Source organism: Cylas formicarius, unplaced genomic scaffold (assembly GCF_029955315.1).
Source record: "Cylas formicarius isolate icCylForm1 unplaced genomic scaffold, icCylForm1.1 PGA_scaffold_6__28_contigs__length_40554024, whole genome shotgun sequence".
NCBI lineage: Eukaryota > Metazoa > Arthropoda > Insecta > Coleoptera > Brentidae > Cylas > Cylas formicarius.
The window spans coordinates 30,131,304-30,155,983 of NW_026844347.1; the positions used below are offsets into that span (position 1 = coordinate 30,131,304).

The 24,680-nt window shown below is 34.4% G+C and overlaps 3 protein-coding genes across 5 annotated transcripts; 2 read left to right on the forward strand and 1 right to left on the reverse strand.

Moving 5' to 3' along the window:
• Positions 1-1,397: 1,397 nt before the first annotated feature.
• LOC132702968 (cell cycle control protein 50A) lies at positions 1,398-12,133 on the forward strand. 2 transcript variants are annotated; one of them, XM_060671908.1, is made up of 6 exons: positions 1,398-1,500; positions 9,065-9,366; positions 9,572-9,773; positions 9,947-10,294; positions 10,459-10,624; positions 10,682-12,133. In XM_060671908.1, the coding sequence occupies exons 1-6, from the start codon at positions 1,458-1,460 to the stop codon at positions 10,728-10,730; spliced, it is 1,110 nt and encodes a 369-aa protein (XP_060527891.1). In that variant the 5' UTR covers positions 1,398-1,457; the 3' UTR covers positions 10,731-12,133. The 2 variants fall into 2 exon arrangements, with proteins under 2 accessions (XP_060527891.1, XP_060527890.1); XM_060671907.1 differs by lacking the exon at positions 1,398-1,500 and adding an exon at positions 8,691-8,897.
• Positions 12,134-12,299: 166 nt separating this feature from the next.
• On the reverse strand, positions 12,300-13,581 carry LOC132702967 (protein artemis). Its single transcript, XM_060671906.1, has one exon. It carries the CDS (start codon positions 13,579-13,581, stop codon positions 12,421-12,423), a length of 1,161 nt encoding a protein of 386 aa, XP_060527889.1. The 3' UTR covers positions 12,300-12,420.
• Positions 13,582-13,678: 97 nt separating this feature from the next.
• Positions 13,679-23,619, forward strand: LOC132702966 (zinc finger protein 16). Of its 2 annotated transcripts, XM_060671904.1 has the most exons (10): positions 13,679-13,714; positions 13,821-13,922; positions 15,009-15,241; positions 15,619-16,152; positions 16,231-16,727; positions 17,988-18,200; positions 18,285-18,537; positions 19,998-20,334; positions 20,385-20,827; positions 21,740-23,619. In XM_060671904.1, exons 3-10 carry the CDS (start codon positions 15,031-15,033, stop codon positions 22,477-22,479), a joined length of 3,228 nt encoding a protein of 1,075 aa, XP_060527887.1. In that variant the 5' UTR covers positions 13,679-13,714; positions 13,821-13,922; positions 15,009-15,030; the 3' UTR covers positions 22,480-23,619. The 2 variants fall into 2 exon arrangements, with proteins under 2 accessions (XP_060527887.1, XP_060527888.1); XM_060671905.1 differs by lacking the exons at positions 13,679-13,714; positions 13,821-13,922 and adding an exon at positions 14,408-14,535.
• Positions 23,620-24,680: the final 1,061 nt, after the last annotated feature.

The window sequence follows — 24,680 nt, forward strand, 5'->3', positions numbered from 1 at the left end:
CAATTTATTACAAAAAGTTAGTTACCCGTCAAAATAACTAGTGTGTTCGTAATATTAAATGCGAATTTATAATACACCCTATTATATCCAGTTTCTCATAATTTTCATATTTTGGAATAACATGATCCATAGCACAAGAGGTGACTGAAATTTCAATAATAATAACGAAATATCGCTACTGTTGGACAACTAAAGTATATTAGACAAAGCAACACCTTTTTTCTATGAAAATAATAAAATTAGAGCTATATGATGTGTATTTCACATACCCCTTGAGGGTTACATATTTTTGAGAAGCTAACAAGCCTAATAAAATTATTAAATTAAATACAAAGAGTTCCATTTAAAAACACAATTTTAGTTTGTATATCAAAATTTTGGGGTTTCAGAAGAAACTGGAGTCCACATAAAAAACCTATCTAGACCAGTTTTCTCATTCTCGATAAGTTATAAGCGAACTACAAAAATCACCCTGTATCTAAAAATCCAGGAGAGCTATGATATTTCAGTGTATCCGATGTTTCATTTTATGAAAAAATAGCCACGAAAGTCGCAATATATCAGGTTAAGAAGCAATATACGCCGTAAAACCATCAAAAATTGCACACCCTGTGTCAACATTTCTTAAATAATCGATGCCACAAACAAAAATGTCAAGATTATTAACTATATACCTGTAACTCGAAATTAGGACAGATGACGACTACCTCATTGCAAAAATTTCAAAATCATGATGTATCTAAAAATCCGCTATGACATACCTGAAAACTAATCTCAATTGCAGGACCAATACAAGAGTGGAAAACCTGGAAACGTAGTTTTCTATTTTATCATCAAATTCATTAAACTAGTCTGGAAAATGTTATCACCAAGTATGGCTTATTTTTTGCTGAATTGTTGTCCGGAAAAACGGTATCAAATGTCACGGAAAATATGAAATTGTCACAAAATTTTGGTCTTTAATTCTTATTGTACATTTGTGCTAATATAATTAATATTCCAGGATACTTTTTTTACGGTTCACCTTATAATTTTTTAAATATTTGGCTCGTTTATTTTCTACGCGCTAATTACTGAGGTTAAATTAAATTTCACACCTTTAACGGTACCGAAAAATTGCATCAGATTGAAAGGAAACTACCTCCCGTAAAAATTTTCCGCGCAATTAAACATAATTCGGTAAACATCCATAAATATTACCACTCCAAAATATTTTACGAGTTCAATATTGTTCGAATTAAAAATTCATGCGAATCCATAACGGCAACTGTTCAGCATTTTGCCGGTTTCTCGTTGTAAAGTTTTTCTCATCGACCGCCTATCATTTCATAAATTTTTGATGGATACGATTATAATTGACTCTCATCGTAGAATATCGTTTAGTTTAATAAATGTATAATAGTTTCAAGGATACATGCCGATTGCACCTCTGTAAGCAATAAAAAGTGGTTCGTGACATGAGTCGGATTGCTACAGCCAGTTCCGCAAAACTTACCCTTTGTAAGTGATTTTTGTTTTCTCGCACGATTTAATCATAGAAAGTGACGTGTTTTTTTCATTTCGGCAGCATCGCCGAATATTTTCTCTCTTACTTCGTGCGGACGCCTTAATTTATAATAAAAAAACAACTCCCCCGATCAGATTTAACAAATATGGGGACGGTTTTTAAATGAGTTAAGTTTCAGAAGTATCGGTTACGCATTTTCGTGTATCAAACTTGCGGTTGTTGTTAAATTTGAAAACCAAAACCTCATTAAGAAGAACTAAATAGGGAAAAATTTTGTTTAACCATTTTTTGCATGATATTATAATTTGGGAGTGGTTTTAAATTCCGCGGCAAAGAATTTGTTTCTACAAGCGGTAGGAGATTGAAGACTGTTTATTAGATATTTAACGTCGGTGCTTGTGAATGTATTTTTATGACGCAATTAGCAATCTTGGTGGTTTTTTCTCAGAAAATTAGACGAATTTAAAATAAATAAGACAAACAAAGTTTAAGAGCTACGCGAAATTAACTTGCTTGACTTTAGGAATTTCATTCGTTTTTCTTTTTTCCGATACCAACTATGTATGTGCATGAAAATAAATGGTTTTGCTCTCTTTACAATTGCCACAATTTTAGTTAAATTGAACATTTGCTTGGGTATTCTTTTAAAACTTTTATATCCACTGCGTTAAAATCGTGCGCTGATTCATTTAAATGGGCGATTTAATTTAGATACAAATCAGTTTCAATTTATACAGAGTGTTTTTTAAGCATGTATGTAACCGGTAGATACCTTGTCTTTAAAAAAATCCAATTGGTAGTTAGCAAAAACGATTTTTATTTGTACTTTAGTACTTTTAAAACGACAACAAATTAAAATTGAAAAAACAACGATTTACGTTCACGTTTACAATAATATTACAATTTATAAAACAAAGAAATCAAACTAAACAGACTTGCTATTATTTATTGTTTCCAAGAAGAAATACAATTCTTAGAACAAGTTCAATCAAAAATCAAAGCTTAGAATAACTCAAATACACCCTACAATAACTGAGCTAACTTTTATCGTTGACAATGAGAGAGAAAAAAAAGAAAAAAATTAAGGGTAAATGTTTATAATTGAGTGAAACCAGCATACAACCCAAATGCATTTTCGTAAAAAAGAAAAATAAAACAAAAACCTTATTTATGTGTATGAAGTACGCGTAATTTTTTACTCTTATTTATGATACAAGCTGAAGTTGACACCATACAATAATAACTATTAAATTTACCAAAAAACGCTTGGAAATTGTTATTGGAGCATTTTTTTTTAAGTTGTTTGTTTCGTCATTGTATTATTTATTTGTGGTTTCTTTCCCGGGTAGCAGAGGATCGTCAAAGTGACGTCATTTCCGAGTCATAAGTGGTCAAACCTCGTCAGTGGTTGAAAAAACACGTCAAATTGACGTCACAAAAGGATGTGTTATTAAGATTCCAAAATGACCACAGAGTGTCGTCATAAAATGACTTGATCAATTCCAGATATTGACTTTAAACTTAATTTAAATTAATATCAACTTCTATTTAAAACCATGATGTAGGAAAACATATCCAGAGAGTGTCCAAATAGTGTGTTAAACTTATATTTTTTAAATGGACCAATCTGTATATTATGGCATTAATAGATAGTCCCTTTTATACTCACGCAATATAGGGTTGTTATAATCTATACTGAGTTTTTTGCGGATTTCTGAACGTTTTGTTTAGTACCTTAAATTTGTGACGTCGTTTACGACAGCTCTAATTTTATTATGCCAACAATTTTATAAACTTGCCTTGAAGTTAGTTCGAATCGTTTATACTCCGTGACCCAAAAGAAAAAATATTCATTTTAGTGAACAATTTTACTTTAATTATTCAATTTTTTAAAAGAAAGGCTCATCTTTATTCTATGTAATTTAATTTAATTTACTTACTTTACTTACTTTAATTAACTTTCGATTTTGCCCACTCGAAAAAGAAAAAAACAATTTAAAAACCCTTATATTTTTCGGCAGTAATGGCCAAAATCTTAAGTAGACGTACAAAAAAAAATGTCACTTCAACGACAAAAATTGACGATACTAATTAACTTAATTACATGATTCGTCCTGTTGAGGTTATATATCATATTTTCTTCATTTGGTTAATGACGTCGTTTTGACGACCATCTGCTACCTGTGTTGATTTTTATTTACTTAATTAATACCTAAAAGATAACGATTTTCTGCAACCCTGTCCACTTTACGGAGCACAATTCGACGACAAAACAGATAAATGCAAAGAAGTGACAAAGGCAGAAAGCATAAAGCAACCCCGCAAGCTTGCTCATGTCGATGTTTTGGTGACGCCGTTTGACGTACAGGTCGAAAAAGTTCGCCATGTATCGGTTTTCGGGCTTTCGCGCGGCCTTGGTCATCCAATGGTAGACCAACCCGTTTTCAAAATATCTGGCAATTTTCCGATCAATGGCCGTTCTGAAGGGCGAGTTTTGTTGCAGCGCTATCGTCGAGTATATCGGACCGGCGCACTCTCGTATCTTCCTCAAGTGCGTGCGTCCATACTCGTCCAATTCTTCCAGCTCCGTGAAGATCCGGTTAAACAATACCGCGAACAATCCGAAATCTTTATTTCTTATTCTTTTGGAAGAAGTGACGGTGTCATTGTTAATAATTGCGTTCTTAGCGATGGAAACGAACGTCTGATCTTGACTACGCGTAAACCACTTCGGGACGGAATCCAGAGGTTCCCATTTGATTTTATATTTTACCATGTCCTCGAACGAGTCCACGTAGTTTGTGGAAAATCGTGGAAAATTAAGCAGGTATGTGATTCCGGCTGAGTGGTAGGAAAATACAAGGGCGGATGCGATCCAAGACAATACTCGCAGGATCCTGAAAAACACGGATAAAGTTGGCAATTTGATGACCTTTGATGTAGTCCACCAGATGGCCAAATATATAATCGCGACCGTAACAATAGCCGACCAAGTTTCGACGGCGAAAGGGTGAAGTAAGAACGTGGAACTATCTAGAAGCTCTGGTTTGTGCACCAAGAAGGTGTAGCAAGTGGCAAAAATCTGATGCGAGCATTCCAAACTGTTGTTTAATATTTGCCAAATCCATAGGTTGCAAATGCCGATGTCGATTTTTTTGTTCCGCATCCCGTCCTGCAATTCTGTGTACAGGTTTTGCCGAACTTTCTTGTGGCGCTGCTTAAATACTACGTATTTGATAGGCCATCCTTTCGTAAGTTCCTTAATTAATAAGTATTCGATACCATCGATTCGGGTGTCGGTGACTTCCACGAACGGTGGGCAGTTAAATGTGCCGATATTTATATATTTTCCGGTGATATTTTTGTACTGTTTCACGTCCCAGTGTTTACGGGGTAAAGTCGCGTTAGCGGCAAATACGATAGCGCTTGAATTATCAGACAGGAACGTGGCTCGGAAACGTCGATCCGTCGTTTTAATTAATATAACAACCTCAAGGGCCCTTTGGTACACCAGTACGTGATTAATGGAAATCGCGTCGTCATTTTTCGCGAAAACCAAAATCAAACTTCCTGCTCTCATATTGCCGATCATCGTGTTCAAAAGTACGACAGAGGTTGAGATGACGTAATTTTCGCAGTGCAGTTTCGGTTGGCTGCGAGAAAAGTTTGCATTTATCGCTGGAAACGCCATGACGGCTTGAGCAATAGCGTCGCTATCGCTATAAAAGCACAGATGGTTCCGACCTATGTTTCTTTTGATCAATTCGCGAACTGTATTTAATGAATCGACGGTTGTCAGCACATTAACGAAAAACAGAAACGCAGTTAATTTAATATGGACCATCATGTTTCACAATCGGAGCTGTAAACGACAATAAAGTTTTCTATCCTTTCGGAAAAACGAATAAGTGTACGTTTAAGTGGCTGTAAAATAGGATATACGAAAAGGAAAATTTCGTCGTTCTGATCAGCCATTAGCTAAAGTTTTTCTTAATGACAGATGTTCTTTCAATTTCAGTTCGACGGAAAAAAACAGAAATAAAAAAACTTCTTCCATTATCCGATATCCCATTATTTTTGGAAAAAAAATTCTTTTTAACTTCTAGGTGAGGGAGGGATAGTTCATATTAAGGAAGAAAATGTTTTATTTCGATTATTAATACCTACTAACAACATCTTGATTAGGTCTAAATTTATCACCCATGCGATTGAAAATTGTGGAGATTTAAGTCGGTTTTAACCTCCATTTTGGAATGTATGAAAATCTTCAAAATAGTCGTTTTTGATTTCTACAGGGAAAAGCACTTTTTATGATTGAAAAGGAGTGCATTTTTTTATTTTGCCGGCCGTTTTTGAATAAGAAATTAGGAAATGTACTGTTTTAAAGATCAGTATGACGTTTTTAAAGGCATATTTATCATCCAAGATTAAGTCTTACAAGGGTCTTTTCGCAGTTTTCCGCAATTAAAATAAAATTATTCATTTCATAGCGTTGCAGGGCGATCTAATTGATATTTAAGCAGGTATAAGTAAAATCATGGATCTTTAAAAACTTATTTTGAATTGAATTTGAATGTACCCTGTGTTTAGTTTCCAAAATATGTTCATTATTGAGAAAATGGTTCTGCGAAAATCCTTACGTCAACATTTTCATTGTTTGGCAATTTTCATAATTATTATTTTTTTGCTCGATAACAATTGAAGATACGAAAACCACTCGGGAGTCAACTAGAACTTTACTAGACTAGACAAGGCTAGACTTTTCCATTTTAAGTTTATAATAACAAGAAAAAAATGTAGTTCAGTAGTAAATTCTGACAATTCAAGTTTAGCAAAAAAGAAGTACTTGTAAAGCTTTGCTCTAAATCAGTTACTTTGATTCTGTATTCCACCAGTATAGATCTGCTGAACTAACCAAAACCAATATCGGAGTAATTTGTGCAAATGATTTTGAGCACACTTTTTGCACACTCTAAATATAACCATACAAATTCTGAATACTGAGTTTAGATATATTTTTAAGTTAACACATTTTTATTCAAAATATCACTAGAATATCATTGCAAGTGTGCTTCTCGTCACCGAGTGCCATTAAAAAGTTTGAAAGGCAAATGGTCTAAACTCACACGAATAGTGACTTGCTGTTGTTGTTTGCCTATGGTTAGGACCTACTTCAATTTTTTAAATTTGAAATACAAAATTTCGCAGGCGAAACTTATTAATGCCAATACATAGCCAAAAGCTAACAGGTAACATAAACCAATTATTTTACCTATATCGATATTTTGATGATATTGACTAACGTAGAGAACAAAAAAATTTCCCAAATATCGATTTTCCTTCTTGGTGCTCGATCGAACCGACCAAAGTTTGATCAGTCCGTTCTCAAAATAAGTCTGAATTTTTGCGCTAATTGGTTTCGTAAATGGCGAATTTCTCTGAAATCCAACCGCGCTGTAAAACACTGCCATACAGCTTGGAATCATACGCAAATTATATCGACCGTATTCGTCCAAATCCTCCACGTTTAACGGGTATTTGGAATCGGTCAGTTGAGTGAAGAATGCGTAATCACCTTTCCTCATTCTTTTATTAAAAGAGGAAGTGTCGTTGTTCACGTTAAAATTATTGGCAATCGCCACCATCGTTGGATCTTCCGTGCCCAAAAGCCATTGCTGGAATGTATCGTCAGGTTCTTCCCATTTAACGTTGCGCTTTACCATATCATCGAAAGAGTTAACGTAATCTTTCGAAAAGCGAGGGAAGTTCAACAGGCTGGTACAACCAGCTGAATGATACGAAGAAATAAGCGAAAACGAAACCCACCATAAGATTAGCAGCGCTTTATATGGGACCGACCTGTTGGTCGCTTGAAGTGCGAACAACCTCAGAATCGAACAAATCGCCAAGCTTACCAGCGCCAATATCCACGTTACAACGGAAAAAGGATGAAGCAAAAACGTACGATCGTTCAACAACTTTGGCTTGTGCACCAAAAACGTCTCACATATGCTGAACGTTGCTACCGAAAAATCCAATCCGACCTCGAAAAACTGTCTCTGCCAAAGAGCGCACACGGCTATGTCCAATTTCTTTTTCTCCAGTTTCTCAACCAACAATTCGAAATTGTTTCGTCGGAATTGTTTGCTGCGCTCAAGTAGGACGTAGTCGATGGGCCATCCCTTAGTAACATCCTTAAGCAAGGAATACTCTATTCCGGTGTATCTTGAACCGTTTATTTCTATAAAAGGAGGACAATGGAACATACCCAGCCTTATACGTCTCCCGGTAATATTTTTAAATTTCCTGGGGTCCCACACCTTCGACGGCAATTTCATTGCATTCTTATCCAACACGGTACTGACGTTATTAACCACGAAGGTGACTGTTAGCTCTGTATCAGTTACGTTTCTTATCAAAACGATATTCAGCCCCTTTTCGTATACATTTTTATAGTTCACGGATATTTCTGAGTCTACGAAAAACAAGATCAGACATCCAGCCCTGAAATTGTTCAAAACAGCGTTAAACTGTTTTTCCGGCATGGAAATGACGTAACTTTGGCAGTAAAAAATGTGACCGTTAGCGGATAAATTTAAATTCACTGCTGGAATGCGCGACTTCATCAGTGCCGATGAAACGATGTCGTTTTCGATATGAAAACATAGACGTTCCTCGCCAGTATTGCCTCTTATAATATTTTCTATTAACGAACAATCGCAATGCACAATGAACGCAAGAAATAATGCTTCATGCAACCATTTCATTTCTGGTTGAAACTGTTTCCTAAATTCTCCGACCGAAGAATATACTTAATACAAAACTTTTTATTGAGAAAATACTGTAATTTTTTCTGGAGAACTTTTGTTCAACTTTTTACTATATCGCTAACACGTCGTACGGAAAACTATTCAATTTGGAGATATTATTTTTCCACTCATATATTACCGATTACTGATCGGAAATATGCTTTGTTTCGTTTACTTAGCATTTTGAATCGATCTCTTACAGGCAAGTGCGGATAAGTTGCCGGTCACCCCCTTTGCTTAGCAAAATTTCGAAACTGGCTACGTCACTGAAATATATTGATAAAGAAAAATAGCATGCCCTAATTAACTCGTGCAATGCAATGGGCAATGGTCACAACATTGTTGCGCAAAGAACAACCTTTCATAGTCTGTGCTGTAATTTTATTCTCTCACTGACTTCACAGCTGACAGCTTTGGTAAAATCTTTGATTCATTTTATTTAGGAAATTTGTATTCCCTTTAGCTCTTAACATAATATCAAAAGCAAATTAAAGCTTTTATCAAGTTTTGAATTTTTCATAATTGGAACCAAAAAATGGCTTCGGAGAGTGCCGATAGCACGAAAAATAAGAAACCCTCCGGTAGGTGCCTGTGTAGATTTAGTGAGTCACTTTAAGGTGGTGCTTTAATTAGATTATAACGTCCATTTTAATTCAGCTGATTATTGATATTTCCTTTCTAACTCACCTACTTATGCGCAAGATATAAATTTTGTTATATTATAGCTGGCATTTTTTGCTTTTTGCAGATAGCGCCTTCAAGCAGCAAAAGCTACCGGCATGGCAACCAATTTTGACTGCAGGAACTGTTCTACCTACGTTTTTTGTAATAGGAATTGCGTTTATACCTGTTGGGATAGGATTATTATATTTCTCAGACGAAGTCAGAGAACACATTATCAACTACACAAACTGCATGGAAACTATATTTAATGGTACAGATGCTGAATATTCTTGGTATACAACCAACAGAACTTGCATTTCGGTTATTCAGAATAAGTCGGAGACTTGTTACTGTAGGATACCGTTTACTCTTAATGAACATTTTGAGGTAAGTAGAACTCAAAACAAAATCAGGTCAGTCAACTTTAAGTGCATTTTTAAGTTTCAATTATTTTTGGCTAAAAACAATCACTACTGATTTAATTGTCCTTATAAATGTAAATAATCTCAAGACACATATAATTTCTCATAAGCATCTGACATTGAACTTCTCTTCCCCTAAACATTTATGAATATTTTAAATGTGTTTTTAGGGTAAGGTTTACATGTATTATGGTTTAAACAATTTTTATCAGAATCACAGGAGATATGTTAAATCAAGGGATGATAACCAGCTCTTGGGCAGGCTTGGAATGGAGCCCTCACGTGACTGCATGCCCTTTGATTATGTTATAGAAAATGATGTGAGACATCCAATTGCTCCGTGTGGAGCTATTGCAAATTCAATGTTTAATGGTACATTTAATTTTATTGTTTGCAAAAACTTAAACTGTTGGTAGAGTGCTATTGATCATGGAAAAAATCAAGTAAATATATGTGAATACTTTGTCGAACCATGATAAAGCTTAATATCTATGTCAGAATTTTTATTTGTTATACTATTCAATTCTTCCATGATTTGATTTCAGATGTATTACAAATGGCAATGTGGGTGGATAAATCACTGGTAAATGTTTCATTATTGAATACGGGCATTGCTTGGGAATCAGATAAAAATATAAAATTTAGAAATCCTCCTGGGGATTTGGAAAAAGCTTTTGAGAACTATCGTGCGCCGAAGGATTGGAAAAAGCCAATTCATAAATTAGATCCAAAGAATCCTGACAATAATGGCTTTCAAAATGAAGATTTTATCGTTTGGATGAGAACTGCTGCTTTGCCAAATTTCAGGAAACTGTATAGAAGAGTCAATCACACCCAGCAATATTTTAAAAATGGTTTGCAAAAAGGAGATTATCTGCTGACAATTGAATACAGTAAGTTAAATAAATAAAGCTCTATACACTGTATTGGTAATTTATTTGATTAATTTGGATTTTATTATTTTATAAAACAACAATTTTGTGTTATGTTTAAGTTAAGTGATGGTTAACTCCTATTCAAGGTCTTTATTGGGATTATGTTTATTTTTTAATTGTAGATTATGATGTGAGTTCTTTTGATGGTGCGAAACTAATGATTTTAAGCACAACTTCATTGTTGGGAGGCAAAAATCCATTTTTAGGGATCGCATATATTGTGATTGGGTGCATATGTTTGTTACTTGGCATAGCATTGTTGTTTATTCACATTAAATGTGGAAAAAGGTAAAATACCAACTGGTTCAAGTTTATGGGGCACTAATACCTGATTACTTTTTTTAGCACCAGTGAAATGATCAATGTTAATCCAAGAACACCATACCAAAACTAGGAGAATGCTTCATGTGATGTACAAGTGACTTCAGTAAGAGACTAAGTTTAAAGCTGTAGATTTTTATGGTTTTTGTTGTCCTAATAGGTAAAATAGTTTTATTGACATAAAATATAAAATTTGCACTAATTTGTGAACTAAGTGTCCTTGGTAATTTAAGATCACCATTAGAATTCAGTTTGATGTTAGGTACCTATTAAGCAAAAATAAATGTTGGCACATAAAAGTTCTCAGTTATAACAAAATTAAAAAGGTCACTGGTGTTACATCCATCGATAAAGATTAAATATGGCTGGGATAACAAGTTACGAGCTTTTGTCCAGATTTTAAATAGTTTAAATCTATGTAGTCTACCTACTGTTTATCACGGTGAGTTATGAATTATTTTAAAAATTACTGCCCACTATTTTGTATTGGATTAACAAATGCAAAAAATAATTAATTTAATATTTTTTGTATGATCCACTGATATAATGGTCTGATAGGAGGGAACATTGCAATACTTACCTAAATGTTCAGTGCCTTATTTGTCCCATAACACAAACAAGAAAGATGGTCAAAATTTTTCCTAAGTATTTGCCATTATCAATAAGTTTAATTAATTTGCCGCTGAACATTTGGAATTATATTATTGCACCGCAATTAATGCCAAAGAGTTAAATTTAAGTTTTGTTAAAATAAAAACTGTCAAACTGTCAACACATTCTACAAAAAGGATATATGTTTCTGCTAATGTTTTATTCATAACAAAATTTTGGAACCTTATTAATAAGTACTAGCTTTTAGGTGGGTGGCAGCAGTATAATAATAAAAATTCATAAAATTTATCATATTGCTTTATTGTAAATTTATTAAATATGAAAGGACAACTTATAAGTAGATAAGTAGAAATGACGCCCCTTGTTTTTAATTGTGTGAGTAGGTTAAGAATTTTGTGATATACTTTATATTTCTTACATAGGTTATTTTACCAAACAAATAATCAAATCCATTTATTATTTATTATTATTTCACATTCCCTTAATGCAAAACATGCAAAATTATCCATTTTAATTTTTCAAAGAAACTTCCACAGGCTACTGTAATAGTTTTTACAAAACTTCTGGATTTCTCCTGCGTCGGTTTTTGCTGAGTCAAAATTGTTGACGTTTCGCCAACCATCCTGTTGGCTTCTTCATAACTACTACTATACTCTATAAGCAGCTATAGACTAAAATACAAGCCAGTTTCAGGCAAGCTCTGAAGAAGCCAACAGGATGATTGGCGAAAAGTCACAAAGTTCAACTCACCAAACCCCGACGCTGGGGGAATCCAGAAGTTTTATGTTTATCTTTTTTATTTACATAATTAACTTGTAGTATTGGAATTGTAGTTTATGTAAAAATAAATGTATTTAGTTATAACATTGGTTTTATTGTTAAAAATACATCATCTAATAATATATGTATATAATATTTAATATAAAGCTGACTAAAATTTAAACCGTTTTATTACAATAAATGATATACTGATATCTTCAATAAATGAGTCTTATCAGTGATCCTCGGCCTCAAGGCAGTTGGAGGATTTGAGTGAAAAAACAGCATATATTAATATTGCACAAAATTGTATTTACATTAAAGTAGCAATACAACCAGCAATCTGAAACCGTTTACAACGGTTCCTTTGGAAAAAAAATGCAATTTTTGTGTTATCTTGGTGGGGAATCCAAAACGCTCCAGTCGCTCTTTAAAATCTTTTTTGGTCTAGTATAAATAGTACCACTATCCACATTAAACAATTTTGGAGCATTTAATAAAATCTTTTCTGTAACGTTAACGATTTTTTCTTTTATCAACTTCATCATTGCTTCATTAACAGCTGGATCTTCATGTTCGACGCACGCTTGAATGGCTTTCGGTTTCAAAAAATCTATCAGTGCCAATCCTTCCTCATAGGAAGCGTGTGTCGAATAGCAAACATAATAATAGTTGCATTTTTCATTTGCAACCGATAACCCATCTTTAAAATTATAATCCCTCCAACGAAACGCAGAGATTTTAATTGTTCTTAAATTATTTGGGCTTATGAACGGGCATATATCTTTGTCTCTATAATAACAACAATGGATTTGAGTAGAGGCCCCGTCTTGTGTTACTGCTTTATCTAACTCTGGGATGAGAGAATAAAATTTGAAATTTTCATTGTTGACGTGAACTGGCATCTTACAACGTTCGTATATTTCCTTAAAAGCATATTCATATCCATAGCGAGCTTTGGTATCAATTCTAACTGCGTTATCTGGCGATTGGCTTGTCCAATTTAGAATTATTTTAGATATTTCCATCATGCTATCTTCCCGTTTGGGTAATGATTCAAAATTCTTTAAAAAGAACGTTGTATCTAAATAAATTTTATCTATACTTTTGACATTATTAAATGAGTCGTAAAAGCACTTGAACTTGCTTATATCTGACGTACCAATTCTGTAGTCCCCAGTATACAATATTCTACAATCTGATACTTCAAACAAAAACATTACCGATCCCGGACAATGACCAGCTGGTATACAAGTTACGGAAATGCTTTTATTATTAACTAAAATTGAAGTACTAAATTCTATAGACAATTCTTTGAGTAGTCCAGATATGTTTGGACACATCCCATTTAATATCGCCCGGGAAACGGGAGACACATATATAAATTTTTTCTCATTTTTTATTTTTTCTTGAAAATGATGAGCAAATAATCCTCTCATATGGTCTGTGTGACAATGAGAAAGAAAAAATGCCTGGGAATTCAAATTGTCCCCGTCAAATCGATCCACACTAATCTCAGGTATCTCTTCAATTTTCCCGCCGAAAGTACTCATAATTGTTATTTGAAATTGGCGCGTCGCCGGAAATGCGTCGTAAAAATGGCAACTGTTTTGGCGGTTGTTGTCTTTTTAGGTTACTGGTCCAGTTAACCTAATTTTGGGGATTTCTAAACCTTCAAAAAATTGCGTAAGTGTTATTTTACAGTTAAATTTATTCCGCCCCTCAATAAAATTGAAGTAATTCGGGCTTACCATGAAAAGTTTCCAAATTTTTACCATATCGTTTTCGACAGTTATCGTTCAACGTCGAGCAGCCATTTGCCTACGGAGAAGTTGGTCGACGCTGGCTTTTAGCGAACTTGGTTAGGTTTTCTTATTTTGAAAGCTACATCTAAGTAAGTAGTTATCGCACATATTTTATATTTAAACTAGACGTTTCTGCTTTCGAAAACGAATTTTAGAAGTTGTAGCCGAATTAAATTATATTAATTTCATTAGTGATGTAATTTTAATATCCTTTCTTTCCATCGGGTTAGGTATATAATGGACATTTACATACATGGCAGGTAATATTTCGACGCAAGCTGTAGTTAACTGAACATAATTTTCAGTTCAGAAACACTCTGGGATTAGATTTTGCCCTGGATTTTATTGTTTATGTTTTTTCAAATGTAAAAATTGACGGTAACCTCAATTATGCATAACCTCACTTGTCAAAATAGTCTTAACCTTAAGTTTTTTGGAAGTCTTTTTCATTAGGAACCAGTTTTTCTTGGATCACTAAGGAAATAAAGTATTTCGTGTTGAAAATAAGCGTTTTGATTGCACAATTATAAGAATCATTTTGGATTTTTGGTATAAGCAATTCAGTAACTACAAATTATAAGTGAAAACTTCTTTGTTTTTTTCTTGTACCTTTCTGCTTACACCTATTGAGAGCTAGCGGTTGCACTAAGTCAACTAACGTGACAAATAATATTCGTAATAAAGTTTTATACTGCTAAAAAGGTATGTATCATGAAAAAGTGTACAGTTCTTGCAAATTTTGCTTTTAATATATAAAAACACATCAATAGTAGGCAGCAAAATAAAATTGTGTTTAAATCTACATACAATATTTATATAATTTTGACAAATGGTAAACAATATTTTCATTTTAATTAGTATTAAGATTTGATATACCCTTTTGCAGACAAATTTGCTTAATACTCCGCATACACAAAAATATTATAATATAACAATATGTAATTGATAATAAGATACCTTAAATCTGTAATTTGAGAATTTTGTTACCATCAGTTTGATTTCCTTATCTTTTTGAAAATGTCTTACTTATACCTTTGTTTATTAAAATGACATGGATTGGCAGCAAGAATTATGGTAAAGAATAACAAAAGCTGCAATAAAGTATATTTGGTTGTATATTTTAAAAGCTTGCTGTTGTCATTCTACTCCAGAAAATATAAGTTCAAACATTTTAGAAGCTTTCACAAACAATGTAAGATGGAGGAAAGTTTCGGTCTGACGTGGGAGGATGCCACCACTGTGGTTCAAACAGAGGAGGTAATTTGTGGCATGGAAAATGAGATCATTCCAGCCGAAAGTGAAGAATTCACTGGCGGAGTAGTCGAGGAGGAGGTGATCCAAGAAGATGTTCAAAATGAACCAGAAATTGGTCAGCAAACTGATAATGGCAGTATTATGTATTTGACAGGTATGTTTCCTTTCCACGGCTTTGTTGTTTCTTAATCCAATCATTTGCGCTAATTACAATATTTATTTTAGTTTTGTCATTTTCTCTTCTTTATTTTTAAAAGTTAACAGTCCATGAAAAGTTGTAGTTTATTCAACTTTCCTAACGGAAATACTCCAATTTTATTGAAAGTGGTTTCCAATTTTGTTAATGAAATAATTTCCATACATCTTTACTGGTTACCCAAAGATATTTATTTATACCTATAATATATATGAAAACCTAACAAAAATGAAGTCTTAAAGCCTTTAATGATGGCTGACATCAATTGTCAACTATCAAATTGACTTCAATTTGAATACGTAATCAAAGTTGCATGTAAAACTTTGCTTTATTAGATGGCAATGTCTTGGTGATGCAGCAAACTAATTCAGAAAACTATCCACAAGATGATTTAATGGAATTTACAGAAGAAGTAATAACAGATCAATGGGGGGAAAGTTGCCCTGAAGAAATTATAGTTGGATCTGAAGAGGCAGTGGGCAATGTTGATGGTCAAAATGCTGAAGATTGTGATATCCCACTTCCAACAGATCAAGATGAATACACTGCCGCCAGACCATATCCATGTGATTTTTGCAGTAGGAGATTTCGCAAAAAGGCCAATCTTATGAACCATATGGTGGCGCATCAGACAGATAGGCCCCATGGTTGTAATCTGTGTGGTGTCAGATATATCCGCAAGTCTGATTTAATGAATCACTTGAAAACTCATGCATATATCCCAGATGCAGAAGTCCTGGAAGAAGAGGAGGAACTCTCTGCAAATGATAATGATTTTGATAAGGCCAGAAAAAAACAAAAATCTTTAGGCAAACGAAAAAGAAAAAAAAGTTTGAAAGATTTTGAAATTTATGAAGCTAGCGGAGCAGGTATGTGAAAATAATTCTATAGTATGCTTCATGTTCTACTTTACTAATGAAAATTAAATTAAATTTTTGGGATTTCAGTTGCTTCAAGTTCTAATTCATACAATTACAATGAAGACATTGGGTTAATTGAGGAAGTACCTAATAGCTCGGATTATCTCGGTACTCAGGAAGAGGAGATCCGATACCCAATAACAGATCCAAAAAAGCCATTTGTTTGCCAGCACTGCGGAGTGTGTTTTGCAAGGGAAAAAGCACTGGCGTCCCACGCCAGAATTCATGGAGGCGACAGCCCATTTGAATGTCAAAAATGTGGCGAAATGTTTTGGGACGTGAATTTAATGCGGGAACACGCGCGGTCTAAACACGGAGAAATGGAGGACTTTGATGATGATGAGGACGATGATTATTCAGATTCGGAGGGGACAAAATATGGTACATTCTATTGTGCCACTTGTGGGTTGTCATTTCATAGACAAGACAATCTTAAACGCCACCAGAGGGTACATATTAAAGAGGAGTGTGTAACTGAGCAGGATTTTGGGCACATTTGCAATGTATGCGGAGAGTCTTTTCAGGTATGGGAAATTTAAGAATAGAAGCAAATAGTATTTGCATAAAAATAATATCACAGCAACGATAGAGCTTGTCATTTTTTTTGTGAGAGTTGAAAGGCCGCAAACAAAATTATGCATTTTTGTTCCTGAGATACAGGGTTTTTGGGGTGGCAAAGTATTTCGGACACTGTAAAATAAGGTAGGAACTGCTAAAAAATAGATATTTTGATGTAGAATCCCTACTGGTGTAGTCAACAAATTTTGTAGACACACTGTTTTCGAGATGTAGCCCAAAAATAGTATTTGTATTTTTTGGTTTTCACATTTTTTCCTCTCTAAAATCATCATGTACGGTAAGTAACCCTTAAAAACGCAATATTATAAGAAAAATGTATGTTGTCCATGAAATTATAGATATTAAAGTGACACCAAGCAAATTAAACAAAATAAATAATTATAACCATTTTTTACTATGAACGCGATATACTTAATTATCTTGATAAAGTTAATGATAATAGTAAATAGATTCTACATGACTTAAAAATACTATTCTTATAACATTCATCATTATCTTACCTCTATTTGCCAAAGATCTAAATGCCTGAATGATTGCATTTTGTAGCGGCTCCACAGTATTGACTGGATTGATTTATTTTTATTAAGGAAGACCAAATAAAAAAAAATAGGTCAAATGACTGGTCCATTTGTACTAATCCAGAGATTGTCATAATTTTCAAACAGAAAGAATAATTTGTGCTTTGTGGGCAGGAGCGCCGTCCTGCTGAAAGTTAATATTGTGGATATTTGCTAAGGGCATGTTGTACTATAAATCTGGTAGTGTTTGATTTAAAATTGTTAGATATTTAGATATTTAATTTAATCCTTGTTCCCTATATGAAGCAAGCTGCGCTAAATCCAAACCTTCTTTCTTGTCGACATTCTCTTGTTAAAAAATTATTTTCCGCATACCAATGTCTTACCACTACAACTATTGTGTCTTTAAGGGCTACTTTACATCAGATTTGCGTGTGATACAAAAGGAGAATGTTACCTTTTTTTCTATCTTACAGGATGTCCGAAATATGATACTACCCTCAAAAAGCGCAAAATATCTATTTCACCCCGTATCTCGGGAACAGAACAAGGTGAAATAATTCTGTTCGCGGAATTGAAAACTTAACTAAAAAGTGATACCCTGTCATTAAAGCAATTTGGGATATAATGTTCATAACATGGATGATACATTTATTTTGTTCTTCTAATTGGAAATTTTTGGTACAGGAAGCCCTTGACTTGCTGGCTCACGCGGAAGTCCACGCTCGAACATCCGAGCATCGTTGCATGGTTTGTGGTGAAATTTGTCTCGATGAAAATGTACTTGCGAATCACGTACAAATTATCCATAAAAAATTACCTCCTAATACTTGTATGCTGTGCGGTCGCACTTGCAAAGACGGTCGCATCCTTTTGAAGCACTCATGGGAACATTCGAAGGTAACTTTAACCGGAACATTCGTTCCGGTCTAATCGTCAATGAGAATTTAATTTCTATTTAAAAACACTGTTCTTTTTGTACAGGAGAAAGCATTTGCTTGCTCAAAATGCGCAAAGACCTTCCACAACAAGGCCCGATTGAAGAGGCACATGCTTTCGCACAGAAACAAGGCGGTGTCTTGCGATGTCTGCGGCGAGGATTTTCCCGACGGAAGGGGCCTGATGAATCATAGGCACAGCCACAGCAGTGTCTCGGGGCGGCAGTTCCCTTGTCGAGAGTGCGGCAAGACGTTTGGTTCTCGTAGTTCTCAACAGATCCATATCAGAATACATACAGGTACACCATTTTTCGTCTATTATTTATTTGTTTATTTTAATTTTTACTTCAGTTTAATACTGATTTCTAATAAGTTCTATTTACATTTACAAACGTACATTAATTACATATGAAAATTTACACACACTTTATACTACCGTATTATATTAATCTAACTCAAGTAACTAAACTCAACAAACTATGACTCAAACAAATTGGACATCACAAATGCATAATAATTTAATATAAAATGAATATTATTATTAAATAATCATATATCAATCACTATACAATTGTATAATGTTATTTGAAACATTTTTTGGCTAGTCAATTAAGAAGTTGTCAATTAACCCAACACTATTTATTTCTAGGCGTGGATACTTGTCTATTCGTTAATGTTCTAGTTGGATACAGATAGCTGATTGGATTTATAATGACTTTATTTTGATAAATATAACAAAAAATGTATAGCAAGCGAATGTCGTTAACTTTTTCCCTATAGAGAGGATTTGTTGGATATGAGTGATGTTTTTTGTAAATTATTTTTAGTCTGTAAAACCTATCTACTTACATTCTTAGAAGGTCTGTAGCTGTTCAACTACTCCTTTACGTTGTAAAATTCGTTGATTGCCAGGGCTTTCGCACCGTCCCTGCTAAATAGCAAAACAGTATCGTCCGCATATAAGATAACTCCCATTTATCTTGAACAATGTCAGTCCCTTAATCCATAGATTAAAAAGTGTTGGTCCTAGTACTGGACCCTGCGGTATCCCTATGTGTGTATAAATTCAAAATCCAATTTTAAAAATCTTCTAAAGGATCTCCCCTTTGAGCAAATGTTCATGTTAGCTCTTTTTATTTAGCCCAAATTTATGGGTCTATAAAAACTAAATATGTCATTAAATGTAAATCCGCATAACTAAAGTTTTACTGCGAAATGTGTGGCCGATAAAACGCTAATTTTGATCGAATTATATCGAATTATCAATGTGATACCCTCATTACTATAGGATTTACCTTTAAATTTTCGATGAATTTTTTGTATAGATTTTCATTATCGTATCCGATAATCTTATGTAAACTCAAATTTTGCGATTTTTTGTCTCTAAAGGCAAATTATTGCCTTTTCCCAAATTTTGCGAATTTTAAACATTTTTAATATCTCATTGAAAAAAATCCACTTATGTACGAAAATATTAACTATATTTGCCACTTGCGATTTAAACCGCTTGTGAGTTAATTTTTACTAGAAAATTCCAAGGTTGATTGGAAAACTCTACTACTCTGTACTCTACTTTCTCTTTATATGCAAGTTTTTTGGATTAAAAGAAACGGTAACTACCGTGAGATACACAATATTGTAATAATTGAAGAATTCCAAAAATATTCTTGTATATATTCTTAATTTTATTCTTCGTATTTTTAAAAACTTTTCATTTTCAAAAGTGGTCATGGTCATTTAGCTGCGTTTGTAATTCCAGGTGAAAGACCTTATGGTTGCCGATTTTGTTGGAAGGCATTTGCTGATGGCGGCACTCTGCGTAAACACGAAAGAATTCATACCGGCGAGAAGCCTTACGCTTGCGCAGTGTGCCCTAGGGCTTTTAATCAACGGGTGGTTCTTAGGGAACATATTAGATCACACCATTCAGGACCCGACCCAAAGTTTACCCATAGTTTGACACCTTTTTCTTGTGCCGTTTGTTCGGATATGTTCGCCACTTCGCAGGATCTTATCTTACATTTAATACATCATTGCGACATGAATACCGCTATGAAACGACAGCCACAAGTCGGACCAAGGAAGTATAAGAGAAGGTAAGTCCCAGAACGCATTTTAGTTTGATGTGCAAATGGTCATTTTTCAGGCGAAAACTTAAACCTCACGAACTGGATATGATATCAAATCGACAGGAACAAGAAAATTTCGAAAATGACAATTTTGAGAATGAACAGTTCTCAGAGTCTGACGAAGAAAAAGAAAGAAAGAGGAGAGCCACGAGACGGTCTTCGCGTAAATCGTCCAGTTCACCGAGGCCTAGCATCAGCGAAACTTGCGAAGACCTTTACAGCGGCGTCTCGCCACCACCCGAACATGTAAGCCCTTCAATGACCATTCCGAAATCGCCTACATCTAAAACTAAAGCAAAAAAGGGCAAAACCGAGTCGGGACCTTTACCCTCCAGACCCAAAATGATTCACACTCAAAAAACGAGAGTGCCCGTGGAACCTGGCGAGGATGGTAGAGTGAGACACAAGACCAGAACTCTAGTTACCAGGACACATCCTGCTGAAATTAAATCTGCCACAGGTGAGTTTGAGAAGAAAGTTTATTGCAAATGGTAAATATTTTTGTTGTTGCAATTTTTCCAAATTGTGTTGCATCTTATTTCTAAGCTGTTTCTTTTGTCGATCACATCAAATTAGTCGCCACGCTTACTTACGAGTTTTAATTTGTTTTAAAGGCGCAAATTTATTCTGTTTTCTTTATGTATTTTACAATAAGATTTATTGTCACAGGTCTCATGATGTTTCAAAGTGGGAACATTTTATGTCTAATGCCAGTTTTCATTAACCAATACATAATAACAAGAATATTCCGTTGGGGAATAATTGTATGACAGAATTTTATTTTGAATCTCAGACCATTTATGAATGCAGATTTATTGAGACCATTGGACTTTTTATCCTTCACAACTTGTTTTTTGGTGAAAAAAGGATTTTTTTTACTATTGAGGAAGAGCTATATTCATTACCCGATTTGCATTTATACTTCTGTGTGAGCTGGCAAATCTGTTAATTATATTAGTTTTGTTCGGTACACCTCTGTAATAAGGACGATGTATTAAATAGAGATTTAATGAGAATTTACTTTCTACAAATCATGGTGTTTATGCTGATGCTTACTTGTTTGAATTAATATATGCAGGTAGAACAATACTTTGCAGGAACCATGTAGCTGATATGTCTCATAGTTAAGGCAATTTATCTCGGTAGTAGCAACGTGACTCCTTTCATGACCCTAGCATTCAATAGTTTGCTTTCTTAAAAAAATTGCCGAGTTGGAACCCTCTATCTTTAACCATCATTCATTTATTTTTTCTATTTTTGGTCAATAGAAACGCCATACAATGTGGTTTTGTTTGCCGGTAGGGTATATTTTTGTGGATCTTATTGTTGAGATTTTGTTCTTAAATACTATAAAAATGACTTTTAATTTTAGGTGAACGAATTAGACCTCGAACAAAAAACGTCAGTTATCACATACTGACGCCGGAAAAGTATCCGGTGGCGACATTCTTGGAAAACGAGCCCCAACAGGCGGTCGAGAATCTTTTGAAACAAACCGAATCGGAATCGAACTTGCTGGAGGATCAGCAGCAGTCGACCACTAACGGGGACATCTTCGATGAACAAATCGTGGAACAAACTCCTGAGGTTGCCGCCGAGCAGATCGTCGAAGCGGAGCCCTTAGCGGCGACCGCCGAAGTGAAAAATAGAAGAAACAGTTTGAGGATCGCCCGCAGTAACGTTATAGGGGCGGGCAGTAGGATCCGATTGGTGAAAGGGGGCATGCTCATCTCGAAGGCAAAAAGAAATAGCGAAAGTCAGAGCGAGTCCGAGTCGATACCCACGTTACAGGCCGACGTTTATATAAAGCAAGAGTCGTCCCAGAACGTAAACAATACGAGCGATGGCGAGTTAAACAGCGAAACGTTTACGATCAAATCGGAAATCGCCTTGGGCCCAGCGGAAATGAACGAGTCCTCCCCCCAAGGCGAAACGAACACCCCAAACGTGGTTCACGTGAAGCAGGAGCTGATGGATCCCAGCGCGTTGCACGAGCTCGCCGAAATATCCATGCAGCACGCCAATTCCCATAACCTGTACAAGTGTGAAATGTGCGATGAGGTGTTTACCGATAGGGCGCAGTTGTTGGTTCACGTGCCCATACATATTTGATGTTAAATGTGGAAAGAGTGGGAGATTTGAATAGATTTTCAAGTTTGTTTAGTTTTATTACGCAAGATCGAGGTGAGTAACGCTAAAGCTGCCAGGCAGAAGGAGATTTTTAATTTTTAATTATGTGGATCCACTTTATCATCTGCTTCATCACCTTTCCGTTACAGTGTTTCCATAGACTGTTCGGGACGTTTTGCTTATGTAAAATTTATGTTTTTGGATAATAACACCCCAATATCTTATACAGCGATTAAAAAAAAATCATGATCTCGTAAAGTTCTGTAAGTATTTTAAAGTTTTACCAGACAGGAGATTTTTAAATTGAAAAAGTTTCCCAAAGATTCAAACAGAATTGTTGATTTTCGGAAAAAGTGTGTCTTAAGGTTTAATTTTTCATTGTTTTGCCATACACAAGCCGCTTCATTACTGTTGATCTACTGTGAATGATTAGTCAGAGAATCGGTCAAGTCAAATTAGCAATCTCAGCAAAAGATTGCACGTTCAGTATGTCTTTATATGACTTTGAAACACCCAACTGTGGTCCACATATGAAATAGAATATTTAAAATTCATTGTTCTTATTGGTATTCTACAAAATCGTGCCTATAAATGTTTTGCCTTAATTTAGCTGGTTGTAATTTCAATGTAACTTTTTTTTTATGGTTTCCAGTTGTGCACTACTATTTTAGTAGAGAAAGTGATTTGACATCAAAGTAATGATAAAACAGTTTTGGTAATATGGAAATCTATTCATATTAAGTCAGACGATAGGAAAAGATTGTATATAATCTGAGACAGTGTAAATTTGTGCTTATATCACTTATTGTAGAAGTGCTTTTTATGTAAATTTGAAGATTTTTGTAATGTCTATAGGACTCTCCATCAGACTAAATTCCTATCGGACTATAAAATCGGTATATCTATATTTTTTATATAATTTAAACTTAGGTAGTTCTACCATCAAAAAGTATATTCTTGCGTCACCCACTTTATTGCTTTATGTTAAAGTTTAACCTTTTGGGATCCAATTAGGTTATATATTTTATCACATTGCGGTTGTGTAAATATTGAAATATAAGTAGGTTTTATGAGGCTGTAATATTTGCCCCTGAATTAATGGAATAAATCTATGGTTAGGTCCTTGTTTGATTTTTATGATAACCTTTATCCTTGCGCCTTTACATTAAGTTTCAGAAAATATGTAAAAAGTTATTTAAAAAGTAAGATTGAAATGGTTAACTCTAACAATGTTAGGAAAATTTTGAAAGATAGAAAATCAACTCTAAAAATAAAAGGTAAAGGAACAAGAAATGTCAACATTTTTATGCTCGACATAATGGTAAGAGCGACAATTTGAAAGGGTCAATAAGTTCTCAAAGATGCCGATGAACCTTGGATCAGTATAATATAGAATACTAGGAAATTGTTACTTTTCCTGAAAATAAAACTGTCTGAATGTGCCCACCGGTTAGTGAATTCCATAAGACACCTGTGCCCCGGTTCGATCCCCCTTGGAGTATGCTTCATATACATAGAATTCTAAGTATCAATTATCAGGTCCAGCAACGTTATCGACGTTATATAGATTTCAAAGGCGGTTCGGATTTATTGGATTTGAAGATGGTTAAAGCTCGTCGGGCTTAGGCTGACCTAATGTCGTTGTACAAAGTTATGGTGTATGTAATTCTATGGACCTGACAAGATATTGAGGTGTGCGGACTTGTGTGGAATCTTGACGAACACGAGACTGTCTATTTGATCACCTGTTATAGATCACCAAGTGGTAAAGTGGAACTTAAAACACATATTGTATAAAATTTTTGAACCAAATTGTTATAAGCGGAGACTTTAACACCCTTTATCAGAGAAAAGTAACTTTTTTGATTTAATACAATCTTATAATCTTCACAATTACGTAAAAGATGCAACATACAAAGCGAAAGTATTAGCAAATTCATTTTCACACCACGATACCGTATTATTTAACACAGGGCTAAACTCGGGTACACTAAGCGCCCTCGTATCTAGCCAGAAATTTTAACAAAAACAGTGTGTTTTTATTTTAGATTTGGTCAGACGTCTGCAGTGCATCCGGCGGTACTGATAAAAAATTTGATGATTTTTACTCTACTTTCATGTGGTACTTTAACAGTGTTCTAGCAAACATCTAAAAAAATTAAAAAGGTTGATATGAGCAAAAA